Source organism: Gymnoscopelus microlampas (genome assembly GCF_963454915.1).
Source record: "Gymnoscopelus microlampas genome assembly, chromosome: 10".
NCBI classification, from domain to species: Eukaryota; Metazoa; Chordata; class Actinopteri; order Myctophiformes; family Myctophidae; genus Gymnoscopelus; species Gymnoscopelus microlampas.
The window spans coordinates 36,379,589-36,405,058 of record NC_139947.1 but is presented as its reverse complement, the minus strand read 5'-3'; the positions used below and the strand labels follow the sequence as shown (position 1 = coordinate 36,405,058).

Below are 25,470 nucleotides of genomic sequence, written 5' to 3'. Positions count from 1 at the left end.
CTAAGCTCATGGACGCAATGTCATTGGGGGAGCCAGATGTCAATCAACTGTAGTCAACGTACTGTACCAGGTTCTGAGAGGGGGTGGGACTAAAACAAGGAGACAGTGAGACAGTCTGAAGGAAAGTGTTGTGTGCTGCAGAGTTTCATCTTTAGGCACACCTGCCACCTCTACCTTCGACCACAAATATACCCTAAAACATCAAGGCCGGGTGGGACAAGATAAATGGAGAGGTTTCACAATCTGCTGGAAGGGAAACTGTTACTTATAAGCTGAAGAAAATGTTAATGTGTGATTGCCCACCATTAGACACAACTCCCCCCCACCCCAACACCCCATACCCCCCTCTCTCTCTCTCTCTCTCTCTCTCTCTCTCTCTCTCTCACACACACACACACACACACACATTAACTTTATAGTTTTTTTCTCCCATTGTTTCATATTACTTGGTTTGATATGAGTTGTTTTATTGAGACTTGATATGACTTTTATTTGAGAATTTTTTTATGGCAGTTTTTTTTTGTTTTTGAGTACTGTACCTCTGTACCGTTTATATTTTTAGCTATTGCGTACTCTTCAGTGAAAGATTAGACCCAAAAAATCTTCCTTTTTAAACCAAGAGCTTCCTCAGTCTGAGTTTTGAACTCACATACTCTGCTTTGCAAGGCATGTACCTTACCACTATACCACCGTGGTTCATACTCAGCTAGTTCTGTTGCGTGCTCTTCATTGAAAGACTGCAGGTAGAGCCAGGCACAAAGTTGGGAAAAACGCATACTTTTTTGAACCAAAAGACTTCTCAGAATGAGTTTAGAATTCACAATCACAGCTTTGCAAGGCGTGTATCTTACCACTGCACCACCATGGGTCATACTCAAACAGATATATTGTGTGCTTTTTAGTGAAAGATTAGAGCCAGGCACAAACTTGGGGGGAAAAAACATGTCTTTCTTTCAAGACACTTCCCAGTCTGACACTGTGCCACCATGGTTTATACTCAAGGACGTTTGTGACAATGAATGACTATTTAGATACAAAGTGGAGTTTACATGCAGAGTGACGATCTTACCAAAGGTGGTTTGGTATGGATCTATCTCTTGAGGCTGGTACCACTGTACCACCATTTGCTTGCTTTTCAGTGAAAGATTAGAGCCAGGTACAAACTTGGAAAAAACACTTATCCTTGGCTTTGAACGAAGAACCTTTGGTTTACAAAGCACTGAGTCATTTCTTAACCAGCTTTTTAGCTTATGTAGTTACGTTTGATTTATGTTTAAGTTGTTGTTTTATCGTATCCCTTCTGTGCTATGAACCTTTGAAATTCTGTTAATAAACCCACAACTTATCGTTTGAGCCATGCTATAATACAAGCTGTGAGCGAGCAGGAAATAAATACTTGACCTTTTAAGTTTAAGGATTAGGGCCAATGTCAGGGAAAAAAATATTTTCATATTTTTTTAAAGATTTAAAGACCTTTTCATTTTCTGCTTTACTTGACAGTGACAGTGAGAAAATAATGTCTGAGTTTGGGAATGAGTCTGTCATGCAGCAAAGGGCCTCGAGTCAGATTAGAATCCGGCGGGCTGCACATTTTGAGTGTTAATAAGGTGCTTCCTAGTCTTCTATGGTGCTTCCTATGGTAATTCCCTGTCTTCTATGGTGCTTCCTATGGTAATTCCCTGTCTTCTATAGTGCTTCCCTGTCATCTATGGTGCTTCCTATGGTGCTTCCCTGTCTTCTATGGTGCTTCCTATGGTGCTTCCCTGTCTTCTATGGTGCTTCCCTGTCATCTATGGTGCTTTCTATGGTGCTTCCCTGTCGTTTCTTTCAATGACTATTAAATAGTTCTAAAGTAAGATTTACATTTTATTGATCATTTCGAACCGTTTTAAGCAAGTTGAATTATTTGGTACAAAGTTTTTCGGTTCCACCAATTGACATTTTTGCCATCATTCCTAGAAATATTCTATCAATATCAATATTGAATAAACCCAGAAGAGGGCCTAAAAAAGGATAAAGTATGTAGGTAACTTGTAGATTTATTTTTAAATGTTGTCCCCTTTAAATTTAACTAAACCATATGGACAAAAACAATTGCGTCACGTCTCAAACCGAAACTACACAGGAACCTGCAATTATAGATATTGACCTAGCATCCCTATTCTGGGCATGTCATGATAATAGGCAAACATTTGGCCAAAATAAGCAAAGTTTTGCCGAAAATAGCTCACCTACAAGCTCACAACGTGTTGCAACGCGACAAGTTTGTCTTAGTGGTTAAAATGACAAATACAACATACAGTGGCTGCAGTGTTTTAAAAATGAATATCAATCATCATCATCATCATCCTCATCACCGTCATCATCATCATCATCATCATCCTCATCACCGTCATCATCATCATCATCATCATACTTAAAAATATGCTACATATGTTATGTTAGGAGCCTTGGTTGGCACTGCTCTGTAGCATTGCTTTCATATGGGTTTGTTGGAATCTCTCTATTTCCAAACAGCGCTTGTGCTGTTTTCAGGTTCTGAACAAAAGTGAAGCCAAATCATGGCAGGGAGAAATGGAAAGTGGACAAATCATCTGCCTTTCGTCGTCTCATAATATGTGTCACTCAAAACTGTCCGCAGAGGCTCTGTGGTGCACCTGTCATCTTTAGCAAGTTAATGGCTGCCATCTATAACACTGTGACAACTATCTTCAAGTGGAGCTAGCGAAACAAGTCGAGTGAGGAGAGCCGAGAGCAAGATTGTGTGTGCATGTGTATGTGTATGTCTGTGTGCGTAAATGTGCGTGTGGTGTGCGCGCACGTGAATGTGAGTGAGTGCGTGCATGCGTGTAATTGATGAGATACAGAAATGAAACAGGATCCAAAAAAAATGATTCGTTAAGGGAGCTTGATCTCACATATACACAACACAACACAACACAACACAACAACACAAAGACACTGACAGAAATCCTTGTGTCGCACATTTCCTCGAGCAGATCCCATAAATCCCGACTGAGAACAATCTCAGGAAGCGTGTTTTGTGGCGGGACAGGGCGGAGCTGTCCGGGGGTAGCGGAGGGGGGGGGGGGGGGGGGGCAGTCTAAACACTACAGCTGGGGCTACTAAGGCCAGGCCCAGCTGGTCCTTCCTGTTATTTGGCCTCTGCCTCCATCAGGCCATGTCCTGTGGCACACACACACACACACACACACACACACACACACACACACACACACACACACACACACACACACACACACACACACACACACACACACACACACACACACACACACACACACACACACACACACACACACACACAGCCCTGGGTCTGCTCTTCTCTGTGCGGAAGCATAGGGACCACACCCTGATGAATCCTGGGAAATGGACCCAGAGAACCACGGAGAGGAAGGCCCATCATGCACCTAACGCCCGCTTCACACTTCGGCGGGGTCGCGCGTTGAAAATAGCATACAACATACAACATACAACATACAACATACAACATATACAACATATACAACATACAACATACAACATACAACATATACAACATATACAACATACAACATACAACATACAACATATACAACATATACAACATACAACATACAACATATACAACATACAACATACAACATACAACATATACAACATATACAACATACAACATACAACATACAACATACAACATACAACATATACAACATATACAACATACAACATACAACATACAACATATACAACATATACAACATACAACATACAACATACAACATATACAACATATACAACATATACAACATATACAACATACAACATACAACATACAACGCGCCGCCAGGGTTGCCAGATCTGCTTATTATAATTTCCCTGCAAGATTTTATTTGAAAATAGCAGATCTACAAGCTCACGCTTGTAGATCTGCTATTTTCGAATAGCTGACGTATATGTTAAAGTGCTCATGTGGCGCACAGTCGCTTCTTTTGGGCTGGTTTTCCTAGACCTGGTTGCTTGTTTCTCTCACAGAATCTGGCAACACTGCGTGCCGCATCCGCGACGCATTGTATGTCTGCTTATTTCGGGGAAACGACAACATCGTGCGACAAAGCATTAGGCTTAATACTTAATACAAGCATTAGGCTTAATACAAGCATTAGGCTTAATACAAGCATTAGGCTTAATACATGTATGGAATGGAATCGACCATATAGCAACCCTCTCTGGGAAATAGACGTTGTTGGTATCCTCACCTTGTAGGCCTTGATGAAGCGCACAATCACAGGGAAGAACACGGAGGGAGGAGTCGTCTTGGCACTTTCTCCAAAGTAGTTCACCACGTGGCTGAAGGCTTCCTAAAAATTGGGGAAGAGGACAGCATGAGTGGCACTGATTTGTAAATGTGCAAACTGGGACGAAGTTAGAGCATTCGTTCTTAAAGTGGGGTCCAGGGACCCCCAGGGGTCCTTCAGGGGGGTTCAGAGGGTCCCCAGCAAAAGCAGTTAATGTAGCATCACAATCATTTTAACCACTTTATCCATTTATACGTTGGCTATTCAAAAAGATCTACAAGATCATCTGCTATTTTTGATTATTTATTTTTTTTATATCGAAAATGTTTGGAAACCTCTGAATAATTTTGCATTTTATTTTAACACAAATCTTCTCTTCTGGGGGTCCCTGGCAAAAAAACTTTTCAGATGGAGGTCCACGGGCCAAATGCATATCAATTTGGGGGTCCTACTACTGAGTTAGAGAACACCTGAGACACACTGCTTGTCTCTGGGTCTTACTTTTTAGGATTAAAACATGTTGCCAGAGAAATGGTGTTGGATAATGTCTGTGTCCATTTCAGTCCAGTTGATATTTGGAAATGGTGATCAGATCGATGGGATGGAGCAGTGGTGTAAAGTAAGATTTTTATACATTTTGAAATGGGACATTCTGCATAATGAGTACTTTTACTTCTGGTACTTAGTACTTAGTATATTTTGATGCCAATACTTTTGTACTTTTACTTAAGTAAATTCTGAATACCAGACTTTTACTTGTAAAGGAGTATTTCTACATAGTGCTATTGATACTCAAGTAAAAAGAAGACGATAAAAGCTATGAGTACTTCTTCCACGACTGGTAGGGACTAGGGAGTGTGGTGAATACCTCTGCTGTCTTGGCGTCCTTCTGCAACTTGTCCAGCTGTGTGTCACTGGTCTGGAGGAAGCCCTTGAGAACCGAGTGGTCGTGGAGACTGCACTCCCTCCTGATCAGGTCCATGCCCTTGCCCAGCTCTCGGACATCCAGCAGCACGTTCTCCAGGGACACTGTGTACACAAGAGAGACTCACAGTGTTACTATCTGCAGTATATACTGTACATGTATGGTTTAGTGCTGTATTTAATACTGTTTTTAATTTTAATTTATTGTCTATCTATTTTTTTTTTTAACTTTTAATACGTATTATTCTGTGCTCCTGTAACACCCTGAATTATGAGTTATGCTATCCTGTCCTATCCTGCACAAACACACACACGCACGCACATACGCACGCACGCACAGGGTGAAAACATGATCTCCTGGCAGAGATAAATACGTTAGGATGGTTCTCAAACCTATTGCTTTTCTCAAACGCCTCGTTTGACAGCAGAGTTAATGAAAAAAGTCTAGGATGAAAATGTGCACTTGAATACATTATAACTTTTTTTATTTTCTCAAAACCAACCTGCTGCAGCTTTATCAACAAAGTTAAGTTCATTGTAGAAGTTGGCCAACTCTGTGTACTTCTCCTTCACAATAAGAGCTATGTAGTGGAGCAGGGTCATCTTCCTGTCCGTAGACTTAGTGTCCAGCAGCTGTGGAACGAAGGGAATGCAGAACAATATCAACCAGTGATGCACTTCAAATATAAACTCTAGCTCTTCAGTTAGTATTATTGTGATAAACTGAGATACATGTTAAATGTACTACTTTCCACTCACCAGATCGAGACTTTGTAATTTGAAGCCATACACGCAGCCTCTTTTGCTACTGTTCATGTAGTTTCCCAAGGCTAAAATGATCTGCACATAGAAGACGATAAAGAACATAAATAATTCATATTAAAGCACTATGTCATTATCATCTCTGTCGGGTGCAAATCTTACATACATACCTCTAGTCTTAGGAGACATTGGCTTAAATGCTTGTATTTATAACCGTCCCAATTTATTGTGTAAAGGACAGTTTTTAATTCATGTTTATTGTTGTCTGTATTTGTGCGTATCTATGGACCTTGAGTCTGCAATAAAGACATTCATTACATGTCCAAAAAAGTAGCAGATCTACAAGCTCAAAACGCGGCGCGCAAGCTTGCAAATCTGCTACTTTTGAGTGACGCTGTTGTATGATCAAGTAGGGCGTTAATTTACGGAAAACAACACGCAGCAACGGCTGTCGGGCTTTGGAATTGAACCTGCGACTCACTGTCAGGCTGCATCAGAGCCTTAACCACTAGGCCATCAGTGACCCAAAAGGTCAGGTGAATGAATATTAAAGCGCTACTGTACTGTATGTCAACATACCACACATAACATCAAAGAGCGGCACACAAGCTATCCCGTCAAGTAAAAAAAATGTTGTTACCTCAAGTATTTTTTTCATCTTCGGCGAGGATTTCACAGAGCCAGACGCTGCGATGATGGCGTTGAGCTGCGGCGTGAGCATGCTGATGCTGTCGGAAAAGTTCCCGACGAAGGTGATGATGTTCATCCTCTGCGTGAGCCGCTCGATCTTGCTGAAGAGCAGCATGAAGCGGTCCTCCTCGGCCAGCTGATCCAGTGGACGGCGCTCGCGCTCGTACTGACGCATGATCTTGGTCTCCGCCTCCGTCGGTAGGAAACGCATCAGGCACTCCACGAAGTCCACAGGCAAGGCCTTCAGGTCAAACCTGAGGGGGAAGACGCATGGCAGGTATTAAGTGTGGTCCAAGTCAAGTCAGTCTTTAAAGGGGTACACAGTCCCACCAAGTGTCTCATAACACCTTACTGTATGTCGTTGCTGTCGGACACAAATATCGTTGCTCCATCTCCATATTTTAACTTTTTGTGTTTTTTCGTAATTTAATGCCCTACTGGATCATACTACAGCGTTACACAATAGCATCAAAAGTAGCAGATCGGCAACCTCGAAACGCGGCGCAAAGCGACACGTTTCGAGCTTGTAGATCTGCTACTTTTGAATTTGAATCCTGAAGAGTTTCCACCCGACAGAGACGATATTGTAACAGATCAATAAAACAAAAAGCAACAAAATATATACGTATATATAATACTAATACAAAACATTCAAAATTATTTGATGGTCCATTACCGTTTTTTCTTAAACACACAATAGAAATTTCTAAAAATGAAGGCTTGATTTTAAGTGTTGATGCCTTATTCTGGAAGGATTCAGAAGCGTATTTTTAAAGTCTGCAGTGGGAAAGTTGCATACTTCTCTATCGCCTTGCAGATCTCCTCGCTGCTCTTGTTGGCCTTCCGCAGTGTGATGGCGAGGTTCTTGGAGCGGTTGGCGTCCAGCAGGTTGATCTTGTTGACGGCCTTCTGGGACACTTTGCTCTTAGTGCAGGGATGGTCCACGATCGGACCCTGGGCTCTCGTTTTAAACATCTCTTCAAACCTCTCCAGATCTAACTCCTATACAGAACGCATGACAACATCAGTGTGATTGTTTTATTATCTAACAGGGAAAGAAAAAAAAGATGAGAGTGTATGTGTCGGGGAGATCAAAGACAACTCCAGTAATTGTGTTTGTTTTCACCCCTAACCCTCTGTTTAATCTGTTTTAAGTCTAGTTTATATTGTATATGACAAGCTGTGGCTCGGGCCCATGGCTCAGAGTTCTGGGTGTTTATACTCAAACCAAATCAAAGCTGCGAATCATTAATGACGCAGTGTGAGCAGCTAGAAATGTCAGGAGGTGTGTGTGAGCCAATTGGCTCGCAGCCTAAGAAACGTTCCAAATTAGACGTCCATGACCCAAACAATGGGGTTGTTTTACAGTTTACAACACGGTATAAACGAGGCCATCCTTACCTCTAGCACGCGCTCATCATCAATCTCATTGAAGACGGTGCCATTGATCTGATTGGGTTTCAGGGCCGTCCAGTTGAACACAGGCAAGCGGAACTTCGTTTTGATGGGCTTCTTGATTCTGATAGCTGTAGTGATCAGATACAATACAACCACGGTGTTGAACAGTGGCAGTGCATTATGGCTCAAACGTTCATGGTATCTTTCCGCACTAAAACTCTTTCTGGAGACAAAATGGTCCATAGTCAAGTAAGCTGTGTGTAATGTACAGGGGGAAAACATTTTACCTGAGACCCCGAAAGTTAGGATAAAAGAGGGATTTGCGCCTGGCAGAGGTGGAGCAAGAGGCGGCGGCGGTGGTGGAATTGGTATCATATGATCTCCTGCAAAGTAGCAAGACAAACTCAGATTAGTTGACAGTGTAAAGTGATACTTAACATGACACTCTAGTGGCTCTTCTAAAACTATAACCCTGAGTTTTGTGGGAACCCAATGGGAGGAGCTAAGCGGTGCTGTTGCTCTGGATTGGTCAACCTGAGCTGACCACACTGGAACTAGGCCTGTCACAATAATTACATAATCGTCCAATCGCAATTATTTGTGATAATCGCAATTATTTAGCATAATCATCATAATCGTTCAAACACTTTCCAAAAATAGCGAAGCCTAACAGGCAAACAGGAATTATATTTTTATTCATATGTTCAAGTTCAATGCCAAAAACACAATTAAATCGTTAATCGCAATTATTTGTATGACAATTAATCAGGTAACATTTCATAATGGTGACAGCCCTAACTGGAACCAGACGCGTTTTTTTATATACTGTATATATTTTTTTATATGACGTACCTCCCTCTTCAGGGGTGGCTCTGGTTATAATAGAAACGTAAATTAAAAAAAACAACTTCTGAGGTTCTGGGTTTCCCTTCGTAGTCGAAAAGAGCCATAAGTGGAAGTGTAACAGCATTAGATACAGTCGTCACAGGGTCAGTGCTATCTCTCCCCCTGTGTGCTGCAGTCTCTCTGTCTGCACTCTCACACAGAGGAAACACCCTGCGTTTCCCGTTTCCTGTCTGCTCTTTAGAAGGGTGCCGCTGCGACCCCATCACCTGGCTGGGCACCAAAAAACCAAAGAGTGGAGCTTGAACTCAAAATAGACCTCTGAGTCGGTGAGTCACCAGAAAAGTCTGGTGTCCCCACGAACTCTCCCATAACGTATGTCACCAGACACGATTATCACAGTGAGTCACACGGTCTATTACCTGAGGCCGAGGGTAGGGGAGGAGGTGGCGGAGGTGGAGGGGGTGGGGGCGGAGGGGCTTCGCTGGCAGGCGGTAAACTGGTGTCTATCGCCCCGGGTCCCCCTGGTCCCGAGAGTCCCGCGGACAGCCCCGCGTCGCCGAGAGGGAAGCCGAGGCCGCTGCCCGCGCGACCGCCTCCCACACCGCCGACGCCCCCGGCACCGCCGACTCCCAGGGGCTCGATGGCGATGTCTCCATCGGGCTTCTTGTGCAGGCGGATGGTGCCCTGCTGCTCCAGCTCCAGCAGGCGTCTCTCTATGTTGAAGTGCTTCTGGAAGGCAGCATCCTTCTCCTTGATCACTCTCCTCAGGGTGTTGACCTGGGTGTTGGTCGACTCGTATGTTTCCTGGACGGTCACCGGGGGGCGACAGAGAGCACAGCGCAATGACTCCACAATGCTATAAACACATCCTATTTCCTCTGACCTAATTTGCTATCATAACAGGGTTTTTTTTTTTTCTCCTCCTACATGCGTGAGAAATGGATATATAACTTTGGGTCCTTGACCACGGCAAAGGCGGACTGAACTGTAAGCATCATTATAAGTGCCGGCGCTTACCCGTATCGAGTGTAGGTCCTTATCCTTCTGAATAAGCAGCTTCTCCAGATCAGCTACTTTCATCATGGTCTCATTCTCCACATCCAGAAGCTTCTCTGTCACCTACAGAAGGAGGAGGAGGAGGAGGAGAACGCAGCAGCGGAGAGACGACGTGGGAGGCAAGTGGACAGAGAGAGAGAGAGGATGGAGAGATGAGAGATGGACAGGAGGTGAACTCAAGAATTGGTCCAGTTAATCACAGCATGGGCTCTCTCTCTCCCTCCCTCCCTCCCTCCCTCTCTGTCTATCTCTCTCTCTCTCTCATCTGCAGCATCACTATGAAATGTGATATTCCCAGCAGCATGACAAAGCAAAAGAGGCTGAGTGAGGCAGCTTTCACGTTTGACTTCTGGACTGATAACACATGTTGAAAAGGAATTCATCAAGAATGTGCACCCTCCTCCACCCCCGACATTCCCGCCCCCCCCCGAAAGCAGAGTTTGTTTTGAAATTCCTCGAATGATGTCAGACCGGGCCCACGACCTTTCCAATGTGAAGAAGGTCATTTTTGCAAGGCAGTGTGGGATACTAAAGCTACTGGCCAGAAAGAGGCAACATTACTGTAAGAACAATATGCGGCCTGTTCTCTTTCTCTCTCACACACGCGCACACACACACGCACACGCACACGCACACGCACACGCACACGCACACGCACACGCACACGCACACGCACACACACACACACACACACACACACACACACGAAAGATCTGAATATTTTCCAGCAATTCCCACCTCATTATTACCCTCTTGGAACACTTGTGAAAATCATAACGACAATCACAGGGGTGGAATTCTAATGACTACAGAGAAACAATCAGGTGCTGTGCATAGCAAGGCAAAACCGCAACATCCCTTGTTAAACAAGGCTGTAAAATACAGAGGCGTGTTGGTGGTCCGTGCCGGGTGCTGGGTGGGGTTCTTCTCTGTTCTTACATGGGACAGGTGCTCCTCCAGTTCCTCCACCTTCTCCAGTGCCGCATTCTTGGTCTCGGCGTCTTCCAGCAGACCACCCACGTCAAACACGTTGTCCAGGTAGGCCTGGATCTGCACCGACAGCTTGTCACTCTCTGTGTGCTTGGATTTCTGAAACAGAGGAGAGAGTGACTTGCAGTGGTGTAAAGTAACTAAGTACATTTACTCAAGTATGTATGTATCAACTTAACTGGAATATTTCCAATTTTCTGTACTTTTACTTCTACTCCACTACATCTCATAGAGGCAAATATTGTACTTTTACTCCACAACAATTATTTGAAAACTTTAGTAACTAGTTATTTTGTAGATTTGTATTATTACAGCCTATATATAAATTTCGACCATTTGAAAATAGCCAATCTACAAGCTCACAACAATGCATCGCGCTCGCGATGCATTGTGAGCTTGTAGATCTGCTATTGTCAAAATATGTTTTTATACATTTTAAACTTGTGAAATGGGACATTCTGCATAATGAGTACTTTCTACTTTTTGTACTTTAAGTACATTTTGATACCAATACTTTTGTACTTTTACTCAAGTAAATTTTGAATTCTGGACTTTTACTTGTAACAGAGTATTTCCACATTGCAGTATTGATACTTTTACTTCAGTAAAGAATTTGAGTACTTTTTCCACCACTGAGAGTGAGTGAGTCTGAATCTTTGCTTCTGAGAGAGAGTAGTTAGTCCGCTACCCTTTGAGATGGTAGTGGACGACAACCAAATCTATACACCAAACCTGTTTGCCGAAAATAGCCGACCTAAACAAGCTTAGGCTGTGAGCATGTAGATCGCCTATTTTCGCCAAATGTTCACCTTATTATTAAAGGTAGGGTAAGTGATATTTTTTTGTTAAAACAAAAAAATGTTTTGTTAAAAGCTTAAAGCTGTATATTCTGATAGTAATCATTGCTATAGTTTGTTCAGTCACAGGTGTCTCCCCGTCTCTCCAGCTCTTTGATAAACAGAAAATACCTTTTCAGGTAGGTGACAAAGTTTCAGTCAATCAGGAGAGAGTACCCATTTATCAGCTTCATCTTTATAGTGTTCCAGTTCCAATTTTGTCTGCTCATTTCTTTGTGTCATCACTTCCAATTTCACTTGTTTAATCTGTATCCTGACTGAGTTCTCTATCCTGATTGGATCAAATTTGTATCCCGACCTGAAAAAGCATTGATGTTTAATAAAGAGCTGGAGAGACATGGAAACTTACTGAACAAACACTCAATAGCAATGAGTACTATCAAAATATAGAGCTAATTAACACTTATTTTGACCAAAGAAAATCACTTACCCTACCTTTAAATGCCCAGAATAGGGACATGTGGTTAAAGGTGGCAGTCTTAGGTATACTTGGGTCATAGGCCGGCAGAATGAAGGCGGGGTTTCCATAAACAGGCACACTGACTCTTTTGGAATATGACTCATCATGTGCCTTGAGCCCTGTCTGTCTGTCTGTCTCCTTACCTCTAAGTAGTCTGTCTGTCTGTCTGTCTCCTTACCTCTAAGTAGTCGTCCAGCCCCAGCTTGGTGAACTCAAACTGCAGGTGGACCCTGAAGTTCATGTCCTCCACTGAGTGGACCACAATGTTGATGAACTGCATGCAAGCCACCTGGGACACACACACACACACACACACACACACACACACACACACACACACACACACACACACACACACACACACACACACACACACACACACACACACGGATCAATTACGGCAGTGGTTCTTAAACTTTTTCGTGTCAAGGACCCCGAATTGATATGTATTTGGCTGCGGACCCCCATCTGAAAATGTTTTGTGCCAGGGACCCCCAGAAGAGAATTTTATTTTATTTTAAATTACGAAAATGTTCCCAATACTTTCAAGATTATAATTATTTTCAAAAATAGCAGATGTACAACCTCGCAGCACGACACTTCGTGGCGTGTTCCGAGCTTGTATCTAATATTTTTGAACAGCCAATGTATAAATAGATAAAGAGGTTAAAATGATTGTGGTGCTGTATTAAAACATTTTGCTGGGGACCCCCTGGACCCCCCCCAAGGACCCCTTGGGGTCCCAGGATGCCACTTTGAGAACCACTGAATTAGAAATGAACACTAGTGTATGAACACAGATGGACACAGACAGAGATAGTCACTCATGTACGCACACAGAGGGGCTAGACAGGGGTAATTATATAACATTGGAATGGTTGTGTTTATGCATTACATTAGAGATGATTAAGTTTAGATTATGTGCTGGTATGCTTGAGGTCAGGTTAAGAGTCTGGGAGGCATATAAAGACATACATATTATGCACACGCACACACGCACACACGCACACGCACACACACACACACACACACACACACACACACACACACTGTGGAAGATATCGTCTTTGTCGGTTGGCAACCTCATATGTTCAAAAGTAAAACTGTTACTTTTCAGGATTCAAATAACAGCAGATCTGCAAGCTGAAAAAGCATCGTGCTGCGTTTCGAGCTTGCAGATCTGCTACTTTTCATGCTTTTGTGTGACGCTGTAGTGTGATCAACTAATTTACGTAAAAACACAAAAAGTTAGACTTTGGAGCTAAGAGGTTTCTGCCCCGACAGCAACGATTTCATAATATGCGTTATGGGGTCAGTTGTCTTACCATGAAGTCAATGTTTCCCTCTTCACAGCGGAAGTAATCCATTAGCTTCTCAAAGCGATGCTTCTCCTTGCACACCTAACAATACAAAGAGGGCATCATTACAGACACTATACGCTCAGCCCATTTACAAGCTCCTGACAGAAGATGGTGCACATCAGTGTTGATTTCGTCGACTAAAACTATGACGAAAGATTATCGTCGACTACCTTTTTTCACTGACCAAAACAAAATAAAAACTAAGCTACGATGACTAAAACTAAGAAAACAACAAATAAAAACTAGACTAAAATGTTAGGGATGAACTACTGGAGAAGAGATCCAGTAAAACTAAGAGACAAGTCATTTTATGCTTGGTTGAGCTCGGGTGTTGCACTCTGAAAATAGCAGATCTACAAGCTCACAACGCGTCGCGCTGCGACACGTTGTGAGCTTGTAGATCTGCTATTTTTAGAGCGCAACCAAGTGTAAAATCAGCTATTACGACGCCATAAAGGCCGACTAAATCAACTGTAGATTTAGTCGACTAAAATCTTATGATATTTGGTCGACTAAAACTAGACAAAAACTAAAACATTTCAGGTGACTAAAATATGACTAAGACTAAAGGGAATTTTACTCAAAAGACTATGACTAAAAAAATCAACACTGGTGCTCATCCTAAACAGAAGCCGAGTCATCCAGAAGCATGACACAAGAAAACTGTGACTCAGTTTTATATTGAATGCACTGTACTACGGTAATTTACAGAGGAGTTTCAGGTTACAGTACAATCTACACACCAATAAGTACTGTATGTAAGCAGAGGTTCACACACTCCATTTGCAATCACAACCCCTCCTAATTATAGGAATTCATGGGAGCATGAGAGCAAAGGCAATGGGATAGATTTAGCCGAACTCCCACACACACACAGACCCATTGGCAAGAATGAGAAAAGGAAAAACAAACAGTCTTTCCCTACTCTGAAAAAAAGGTTTTACGCTGTTTGTTTTCAGTTTCTTTTTTTATAATGTGAAAATAGATTTATTCTGTCTTTTAAACACCCATGCCCAATTCTCGTAATTCTCCATGGAGTTTTATGCTGCATTTAACACTTAATCTGAAGAACGCAAAAGTGGTTGGACTCCATTTGTGGACCGTCTTGTAAAATTTCCGAGACCTGTCACCGGGAGTAACTACTTCATCATAGAAATACCACTACAGAGCTGTGGCACCCACGTTGTTTTGACTGGTAGGTTGATTAGCGGCTGGGTCTCTTTGGGGCTTCGATTGCATGGTAATTGGCTCGTTCCGGTGTTTAGACGGCTATGTAGGCAGAAACTGAGAGGCTAAGCAAACCGCTGTGGTCCGCAGGCTCTCATCAGGGAGTTGATCTTTATCACGGCTCAAGGTTGACTCACATCTGGTGACTTAATGAGACTAATAGGTTTGGACAGACAGGCCACCGTAGGACTTTTCCTTAGACCAAGTGATTCCCAAACTTTTTAGCTTGAGATTTGATGTTTTGTTATTCATGACATTCTTTTGAAAAATTGTACATTTTATCATTTATGAGAATTTTGATTTTGTATTTCTTTTGAAATGATAATCATTATTTTCTTTTAGGAAACAGTGTGTTTAGACCAGTGATTCTCAACCTTTTTAATTTCAAGGACCCCCAGTTTGATAATGCATTAGGCCACGGACCACATTTGATTTGACAGAACCCATAAGATTCCATTAACTATCAATCATTTAGCTGGGGACCCCCCTCCACTTAATGAACTACTGCCTCAGACCCTCGGCAGATGATAACCTGTTCATAGGATGTTGATGGTAAGTGATAACCTGTTGATAACCTTACACACAATGATTACATTAGATGTTGATAAGCTGTTGATAACATGTTGATAACCTTACTGATTATCTTTGTACTTATCAAGAAGAATAGGAAGTGTGTAGGAAATGTCTCCTCTCAGTGAGCAACAGTTAAATGTGCAATCCCATTGGCAACTTTGGTATATTGTGTATAGACAGGAACACAGTGCACAGGTTCCTGCCCGACAGCAACGATATAGATGTTGCTCTTTTTTTCTAATTATTTTATTGAGGAGCTGAACAAAAAAGATTTTTACTATTATGTACCTGTACACAAAAACATAACAACTAAAGATCACCTTGAACCTCGAACACAACTCCCAACAGAACTGCTCTATTTCCACCCTTCCACACAGCTCCTTTGTGTCTCTCCTCCACACCCCATTGATGATAGGGGGAAATTACTATGATGTGGGATTTTTCACAGTACATTCAGTGATCACAGGTTTTTAGCCTAGTAGTACTATGCCACGGTGCAATAACAAGTACAACTTCATAATAAATGTTGCCCTCGCGGGGCAATACTGCACCTCTTTGAAGTTGTCAAAAGCTGACAGGATGATCTCATGACCTCCTCTAACCAGACAAACCGCAGCCAGCAGCTCCAGGACCAAGGCTTTTGTCCTACAAAACACAACACACACACATCAGCACAATTAATGATGGCGATACATCATCACCAGCATGATGTAATACACCCTGGGCACAGTGGGCAGGGTTGCAAATCCTAAACCTAAAAATACAAAAAAGAAATGTATTCTTAACAAGCCCATGCTACAGGATAAGGGATCTGTTTGTGCATACACTTAAAACTTAGCTGCACGATGTAACTTTTCTCTTCTTCCCCCGGATTTGAACCCGGTTTCCTGCGCAAGTGCTGAAACTTTTACCATTGAGCTACTTGCTCGGGGGATAAATTGAATCGTAACCATCAGGTCGAAATTCGTGTCAAATCCTGTGTCTAGGTGAGACATGACCTTTGACACAATCTAAACGTCTTGTCTCAATAGAAGAGCAGGGAGACAAAATACAACCACCCCAATTGGATAAGTTATATTGCATTAACATGCTCTACCATACAGATTGGTATTCCTTTTTTTTTTTTACATAGTGCCGCTTTAAAGCGCCAACAAACATGACACAGAACAGTAGCTCGCACTGAAGCCTGACACCCTGGCAGGAGCAAGGCTTTCAGCCGTTTTTTAAGCACTCCTAGCCCTTCATTATGAAGTGATCAGGTCCCAGGTTTTTAACCACTAATCTCCCTTTTAGTAAACATTCCTTCGGCGGTCTGCAGACACTATAGTCCTCTGATCCCCGGCTTCAGAGCGGAGCCGAGCTCCGTGGAGAATGGGAGGCATATCATGTGAACAAGACTGCAGGGTTTCCCCTATTGTTTGACACACCTCTTAACTCTCTAAAGCCGCGGCATAGGCAGGGCCTTGGCTCTTACCGTGAGTTCTTATTGTTCAGGCTCAGAGCGATCTCATTGACTGCATGTGCGTGGGACATGACCATGTTGAAGCCATACTGAAGGAAGAGAGAGAGAGAGAGAGAGAGAGAGCAGGATGTGGTTAGAGAAAGCTGAAGCTCGCTGTATAGACAGAGATGATATACAGTGGTGGAAAAAGTACTCCAATGTTTTACTTAGGTAAAAGTATCAATACTGCAGTGTAGAAATACTCTGTTACAAGTAAAAGTAAGGTATTCAAAATTGACTTGGTATCAGAATGTACTTAAAGTACCAAAAGTAAAAGTACTTATTGTGCAGAATGTCCCATTTTACAAGTTCAAAATGTGTAAAAAATCTTTTGAAAATAGCAGATCTACAAGCTCACAATGCGTCGCGATGCGACGCATTGTGAGCTTGTAGATCGGCTATTTTCAAATGAAAGAAATATATATAGGGCTGAAGCGGTTAATGTATTTTTTGTGATAATAATCTAAATCTGCAAAGTAACTAGAAACTAAAGCTGTCAAATAATTGTACTGGAGTAAAAGTACAATATTTGCCTCTGAGATGTAATGAAGTAGAAGTAAAAGTAATGAAAATGGGAAATGCTCAAGTAAAGTAAAAAAAATCCTCTAAAGTGTACTTAAGTACAGTACTTAAGTAAATGTACTTAGTTACTTTACACCACTGTTTACAGCCCTTTCACTTCATTGGAAACGCATAATCCTCACATGGAAATCTATCTGTAGATCACACCAAGCGTCTTCAATGTTTCTGTTAAAATTAGGCAACTTTACGATTGCATTAAAAACACTGGTGTGTGTGTATTATAACGTGTTCAGTACCTGGTAGTTCATGATCGCTCTCAAGCACATGATGCACACATGAACGTCGTCTTTCTGGCTCACCAGACGAGAGTTCTTGATTGTTTTGTTGCTGGCTACGGAGCCGTAGCTGCAAACGGATGACAGAGGTTAACGTTTTAAAACCCATAGACAAACAGTTCACAATCAACGGCTTCCGTTTTGTTTCTCGGCTTTAATTGCTGAGCTCATTTTCATTTCATTTCAGTGACATCAGACAGTGCACTGCATTTGGCATCTATGTGACTCATTTCAGTAGGTCAGAGAGCGAGAGAGAGAGAGAGAGTGTGAGAGAGAGAGAGAGAGAGAGAGAGAGAGAGAGAGAGAGAGAGAGAGAGAGAGAGACACACAGAGAGACAGAGTTTGTATGAAAACCCTGACATGGCTTATGTCAGTGGTTCTCCAAGTGGGGTCCTTGGGGAGGTTCCAGGGGGTCCCATGTATTCATCCCATGGTCATCCATGTATTCGTTGGCTATTCAAAAATAGCACAAGCTTAAGCATCTGCTATTTTTGAGAATTTCAAAAAAATGTTGAAAGTTTTTGAATTTTGTAATACAAATCCTTCCTTCTGGGGGTTTCCCTGGCACAAAACCTTTTCAGATGGGGGGGGGGGGGCAGCGGCAAAATACATATCATTTCGGAGGTCCTTGACACAAATATGTTTGAGAACCACATGAGCTAGCTTATGTGGTGACAGATGCCTATTGGACGAAGGTGGAGGTGATGACAGCCTTCGTCCAAGAGGTCTACGACACTGAGCCTCTAAGGGTCGTTTCAGACTGTGGACGCTGGCGTTCTCGCTCAGATCAGCGGGGATCGCGCCACGATCATTGTTGTTTTGTCCTGCTTCACGTAGCGGGGAAAAAAGCTCACCACAATCCAGCTCTTGCCGCCAGCGGGCGTGTGCACAAACGAGCACGAGCGCGAGAATTCACCGCCCTTCAACTTCTCTGCACGTCCCAAATAATCGCCCGCCTCTCATTGAAAATTAATTACATAGGCGCGTCAGCCGCTCCTCGTCTGAAATGACCTTTTGAGCTATGTTAGGGTCCGGTCAGCGGAGTATGGTCAGCAGGGTACGGTCACATATCTGCGTCAGAAGCATTCGTAGTCAACGCACGCAGAGGTGTCAGACACGTACATTTTCTTGCGGGTTTGCAGGGCAGTGCCGGCTTGTCTGGCTATTGTTTGTCCTTTACATTGAAGTGGTTGTTGTCTTTCAGACAAGAAAGCTACAAGCGAAACGCTTGGCCAAGTGAAGGTCAACCACAGCGCTTTCTTCCTATTTTCATTGCGTCACAGTGTGCAAACTAAGTATAACTCAGGCATAATACAATAGAGGCAAATAGCCTAGGCATAAAATACTAAAGTGGTTAATGTATGTTTTATAATGTAATCATTTATATCTGCAAAGTATCTTGTAACTAAAGTTTTCAAATAATTGTAGTGGAGTAAAAGTACAATATTTGCCTCTGAGATGTAGTGGAGTAGAAGTAAAAGTATTGGAAATTGGAAATACTCAAGTAAAGTACAAATACCTCAAACTTTGACTTAAGTACAGTACTTGAGTATGTACTTAAGTTACTTTCCACCACTGCATTTCTGCAGGCGGTATGACGTGCTATCATTATTACGGATAATATTACAGAGACAGTGTAGAGACACTCCGATCATCTATCACTGCATTTTAACGACGGTGCCTGGCATCTCCTCACACCGCTGTCTCTGTGTGTGGCGGTGCAGTGATGACGGGACAGAGTCATATAGGCGTCCCACATGTGCTACAGCAGCAGCACAGCTGGCTTTCATTGGGCCAGGACAGTACAGATGCACATCTGGACAGAGGAGGAGGAAGACCCAAACCACCAAGAGAGACACACACACACACACATACAGTAGGGCTGGAGGGACCTACACTGTATGTCCCCGATAGAGCTAAACCCCTTGTTGAGTAAATAATGGTAAATGCCGCCTTTATATAGCGCTTTTATCCAAAGCACTTTACATACAGTAGATTGTGCATTACATTCACCCATTCACACACCGATTGTGGAGGAAACCATGCAAGGCACCAACCTGCTCATCGGGAGCAATAGGCTCTATTCACAGCAGCCATATTATGAAGACATTCACAGGTGTTACCAATGATACTAATGAAGGCTCTGTTCCATTTAGTCTAGCACAGTGGTTTCCACGACCCCCATAACTCTGAGAGTGTACAAATGGAACCAAATGGACCCGTAAGGGTCCATTTGGTTTCTCAGAGTTACACACCTGTAAGGGGCCATTTGGAAGCCCATGAGGGTCCCTGGACCCCAACTGTAGACCCACTGGTGTTTCCAGTGGGCCAACATGCACAATATTAGCACCCTGACTCTGTTTGACCAGAATGGAACAGAGCCTTCATTAGTATCATTGGTAACACCTGTGAAATGTCTTCATAATATGGCCGCTGTGAATAGAGCCTATTAGGAGTTCAATGTCTTGCTCAAGGACACTTTGACACTAACTCTGGGGGAGCCCGAGATCGAACTGGAAATATGACTGGTCCCCCATCACCAGTCATATTTCTGACAGGTAAACATCAAGCATCAGGGAACACTTGATATTCTGACCATTTTGAAAAAAAGGACGACATGCTAACACACATCTGAAGCATTTCCAGGGTTAGCGGAGCAAAGGCAACAACAACAACAGTAGCAGGTAAAGGCATAAAGGGGAGGCGTAGCTTAGCTCAAACGATACGTACCGGAGGACGGATTGGCGCGCGGAGCGTACCAGTGTGTTGCAGAAAGGCTGGGTGCCCGTCTGGTGCAGATCCTCTATGGACCTGCTCCAGGACTTGGCTTTCTCCAAAGTGCCGTCCTCCCCAAAGTCCAACCCTTCAAAATCCAACCTGAGCCACAGACAGACAGACAGACAGACAGACAGACAGACAGACAGACAGGCAGGCAGACAGACAGACACAACAACAACAAACAGGCAGAGGGGAAACACACCAGGGGGGCAAGGGGGAGGAATGGAGTAGGTTAGGCTTGGTAAAGAGCAGCTTGGTACAGAAGAGCGGAGGGTTATGACTAGATTATGAGAGGTTATGACCTTCAGGCTGCACAAAGAAGCTCAGCATAACAGGGCATAACGTTGCTGTCGGGGCAGAAAGCCTCTTATCTCCATATTCTAACGTGTCTTTGTTTTTTTTCATAAATGAACCCATTCAATCCGGGAACGCATCTCTGTCATTTTAGATTTCTTTGGCTATTAAAAAATAGCAGATACACAAGCTCATAGCGTGGCACTTATTCCTATTTTTGAAAAATCTTATTTTTTTTGCAAATCTTTGAATATAAGTGAACATTTATAAAACATTTTGTTCCAGGGACCTCCAAAAGCTAAAGTTTGAGTTATAAATGTTTGCTTTAAAAAATATATATTTAAAGATTTGCTCACATGTACACGCTTTTTTTAATAGCCAAAGTATAAAATAACTGTTATAGCTCAAATCTAAAATGACACAGATGCGTTCCCAGATTGAATTGATCACGCTACTGTGTCACTCGAAAGCATCAAAAGTAGCAGATCCGCAGGCTTGTAGATCTGCTACTTTTGATGCTTTCGAATTTGAATCCTGAAAAGTAACAGTTTCGGACATATGAGGTTTCCACCCGACAGAGATGATAAGGTTCAGTCCCAGGACGCGTGTCTAGCAACACATTCAAGTCTGCCAAGTATGCAGCGAGGCACACAACAAGCACATCCAAAGAACACAACGTATATAAAATAAATGCAAGCAGACGTTCTTCTGACAGGAGGACACACACATGGTTCATTAGGTTTTCACACAGCATGAGTTGGCGGGTCCATTATTTGGCCACCTTTTGTCCAGTTCCCAAAAGCTACAATCTAAAGATTTGTGAGATGTTTTATGTGGGGGTCGAGAGATGGTCTTGCTCTACGTCAGTGTGTGTGTGTGTGTGTGTGTGTGTGTGTGTGTGTGTGTGTGTGTGTGTGTGTGTGTGTGTGTGTGTGTGTGTGTGTGTGTGTGTGTGTGTGTGTGTGTGTGTGTGTGTGTGTGTGTGTGTACTCACATGAAAGCACATTGGGCAAAGGAGAGGTACTCCACCAGGATGTCCAGACCTCTGTTCTCATCGTTGAGGAATTCCCTGACCCACCTGTGTGTGACACGAAGGAAAAGGTTAACATAGGGCACTTTTTTGTGCCTTTATTGATAGTACAGTAGGTAGACAGGGAGAGAGAGATGGGGAGTGGCACGCAGCAAAGGCCATCGGGATCGGGACTCGAACCTGTGACGCGCTGTGAGGCTACATTGGAGCCTAAAGGTGCCCGGACCGCTAGGCCAGCGATCCAGGCCATGGGGCACCATTTTTTAACACGAGAAAATCAACCATCACATTCCTCACAACATAAGTCTTTTTTTTTAATGAGACAAAGCTTTTCTTTTTTTTTTACAGAAATCTTCTCCTCTGGGGGTCCCTGGCACAAAACCTTTTCAGATGGGAGTACGTGGCCAAATACATATCAATTTGGGGGTCCTTGACTTGAAAAAGTTTGAAAAACACTGTTTTAGGGTAATTCATGTGCAGATTGTGCATTTGTCCTCCCTTTCATTTTGTTCATGGCTAGTGTAAATATCCAGGTGTTTCAGATTTGTAAACTGACATGTGAGCATAAAATAAACACACCTTAAACACCCCATTAACCACACACCCACACCATTTAGGTTAATAATTTCACCCCTTAATGGAAGGTGGGTGATAAGGGTGGGATGGAGATAAGATAAAGAGAGAGAGAGAGAGAGAGAGAGAGAGAGAGAGAGAGAGAGTTAACTCAGGATCTTTCTGTGTGAGCAAGATAAAATAAGAGGAGGGAAGATGGAGAGAGTTGAGAAAGGAAGAAACTAAAGGGTGATTTATACTTCATTGCGCACCATAAATAGTCGATCTACAAGTTCACAACGCGTCGCAATGCGGCATGCTGTGAGCTAGTGGATCGGCTATTTTCTGTGCGCACTCTCAAGAGTGTGAGATGCACTATACTAGGACTGGCATATCTCTCTTGTTCCTCAGAGCTGCAGAAACCGTCTTGCAGGACTCTACATCTTCCTGCTAAACGCAGCTCAGAAGGGGGTCCCCCCCCCCCCCCAAACCCCCCCACCTTCCTTCCTTGACCTGACACAGAGAAAACTTGGCAAGAATGCGATGGAAAGTAAACGAGAGCAGGGCTTCAGATTTCCTCCCGGTTTAACTTTGCTTTTCTTGAGAGAGAGAGAGAGAGAGAGAGAGAGAGAGAGAGAGAGAGAGAGAGAGAGAGAGAGAGAGAGAGAGAGAGAGAGAGAGAGGGAGAGAAGTACAACTCCAAACAAAGGAATTCCCATTGCGATGAGAGAAAGAATGTGGAGGCATATGTTCTGGGAGAACTCGGCCCAGGTCGAACCCCTCCTGACAGCCACGGTATTTAGTCTGCCTCCCCCAAAGAGCCCCCCCCCCCCCCACACACACACACCCCCTCCGAGAAACCCCACGGGGACGACGTCGGGGTAGAAAAGGTTCTCAGAATAGACCTGAAGTGCTGTCTCACGAGGGACTGTCTCTTTCGGTAACACAAACCCCAGTTTGTCCAATGCTGGGTCAGGGGGAAAAGCAGACAGAAATATAAAAGCTTGCCAAAAGGTACAGAGGGGAGGAAAGGGGAGGAGGGAGGGGGGGGTGGAAGGAGGTGAGAAGAGGAACAGAGGAAAAGAAATGAGGCAGTGAGATTGAGTAGAGAGGCACAAATGGAGGGGGGGGGGGTTAAGGGGAGGTGCGCTTGATCATCAGTTTCCTGTCTACCAGCCCCCCTTTCCTCCCTCCCTCCCTGCCCCTCACTCATCTCCATGCAACCCCTCCACCCCCCACCCCCCCCCCCCACCCCCTCCACCCCCCTCGTCCTTTCCTGTCCAACCAGATGCTATTTCAGATTGTCTTGGCGATCTGAGAAATAACACATTCAGATCCACGCGCTCACGCACACACACACACACACGCACACGCGCACACACACACACACGCACACACGCACACACTATAAACAGGCCTCTGTTACACTTAAGCCAACCCGCCCAAGTCTGTCTTCTGAAAATAGCCGTCCTATTCTTCGCCTGTGAATCTTTCTGGGAAATACATTAGAATGGACTTTTATTGATGACGCTAAACGGAATAATGAGTTATTCTTGGCAAACCCTGAATGCTACGAAGGAAATCAAAGCCGCCTCGGACCTCTCTCTAGCTGGACTGAAGTGGCATGTTGCTATAGCACATTCATCATGGGGACATGTTGGTGACGGCTGATCGCCATGGGTCATGCATATGGATACCATAACGCACGTAGTGTACTGTATGGTACACAGTGTACCGCCTGAGTAACGCTATTGGGATGGACAGAATTGTATATACACTGTACAATATACATTCATAAGTATATTTACATTTACGTACATATATTCATAATATATATACCTGTTGGTAGAGTTTGGTCTCCCTGCTCTTCTATTGAGACATTTAGAATCTGTCAAAGTCACCCAGACACAGGATCTGACACAAATTTTGACCTGATGGTCAAGATACAATTTATCCCCTGAGCCAGCTCAATGGTAAAATGTCAGCACTTGCGCAGGAAACCGGGTTCAAATCCGGGGTAGAAGAGGAATGTTACATATAGTGCAGCTTTAATGTATTTTTACGTGAACCCCGGACAGTGTGGCGGGCCAAGCAACAATCAAAACGCATCGCTTCGCGCCACGTTTCGAACTTGCGCATCTGCTACTTTTAGATACTTTTATGTGACAATGTAGTGTGTTGAAGTAGGGCACTAATTTACAAAAAAAAAACACAAAAAGTTATTATGTAGATAAGAGGTTTCTAGCCCGACAGCAACGATATTACATGAAGGTATTTGCATTTCTCCCTGGGTTCAGTTGTAGTCAACCAGGCTTCCTGTCCCTCTGGCATACACACAACAGACCTTCCTGCTCCAACAGTATACGGGGGAGTGGACGAGCCTACGAGCACAATGGCTACCATCTGGGTGTTATGAGGACCAGCTCTATGAGGGGGAGAAGGAGAGAGCTTGGCAAGCCAGAACAATAGGAGAGATCTGGGCACCACCGGAAAAAACCTCCAGGGTCCACACACACACACACACACACACGGGAAAGAGCACGGAAAAGGTCGCTCTTCAGGAGATGTTTAGCTGCCCTTATAAACCGGCATCATATCCACCCGGTTAACCCATTAAGACCGGGAAAGCATCTGTCATTTAGCATTTTAACCACTTTAACCATTATCTTATACTTTGACAAAAACAATTTAAATCATGAAAATGAGTGCAAATCTTTGAATATATATATTTTTAAAGCGAACATTTGTGACACAAATCTTGGCTTCTGGGGATTCTACAAATGTCTTCTAAATCTTAACAGTTTTTTGAAAAAACTTATCTTGCTATAATCAGTGGTTCTCAAACTTTTTCATGTCAAGGACCCCCAAAATTATATGTATTTGGCCACGGACCCCCATCTGAAAATATTTTGTTCCAGGGACCACCCCAGAAGCAAAGATTTGAGTTAAAAATGTTCCCTTTAAGAAATATATATTCAAATATTTGCATAAATGTTCAATATTTTTCCAAAATAGC

The 25,470-nt window shown here is 43.3% G+C and overlaps 2 protein-coding genes across 8 annotated transcripts in view; both read right to left on the bottom strand.

Annotated features, from left to right (window-relative positions):
• Positions 1-25,470, bottom strand: part of esyt1a (extended synaptotagmin-like protein 1a) — a 349,848-nt gene that overhangs the window by 258,574 nt on the left and 65,804 nt on the right. The window lies entirely within an intron of this gene.
• fmnl3 (formin-like 3) overlaps positions 1-25,470 on the bottom strand; it is a 63,128-nt gene that overhangs the window by 16,570 nt on the left and 21,088 nt on the right. For 4 of the 7 annotated variants that reach the window (XM_084069514.1, XM_084069516.1, XM_084069515.1 and 1 more), the window contains exons 5-22: positions 21,867-21,950; positions 20,531-20,677; positions 17,762-17,870; positions 16,917-16,993; positions 15,994-16,087; positions 13,607-13,681; positions 12,460-12,570; positions 10,914-11,063; positions 9,936-10,037; positions 9,338-9,722; positions 8,360-8,455; positions 8,076-8,200; positions 7,474-7,676; positions 6,625-6,928; positions 5,982-6,062; positions 5,726-5,855; positions 5,167-5,327; positions 4,260-4,361 (exon numbers count right to left, since the gene is read on the bottom strand). In XM_084069514.1, the coding sequence (XP_083925640.1) occupies positions 4,260-4,361; positions 5,167-5,327; positions 5,726-5,855; positions 5,982-6,062; positions 6,625-6,928; positions 7,474-7,676; positions 8,076-8,200; positions 8,360-8,455; positions 9,338-9,722; positions 9,936-10,037; positions 10,914-11,063; positions 12,460-12,570; positions 13,607-13,681; positions 15,994-16,087; positions 16,917-16,993; positions 17,762-17,870; positions 20,531-20,677; positions 21,867-21,950 (2,536 nt within the window). The remainder of the gene's footprint in view (positions 1-4,259; positions 4,362-5,166; positions 5,328-5,725; positions 5,856-5,981; positions 6,063-6,624; positions 6,929-7,473; positions 7,677-8,075; positions 8,201-8,359; positions 8,456-9,337; positions 9,723-9,935; positions 10,038-10,913; positions 11,064-12,459; positions 12,571-13,606; positions 13,682-15,993; positions 16,088-16,916; positions 16,994-17,761; positions 17,871-20,530; positions 20,678-21,866; positions 21,951-25,470) is intronic. The other 3 variants (XM_084069518.1, XM_084069517.1, XM_084069513.1) reach the window with 2 other exon arrangements.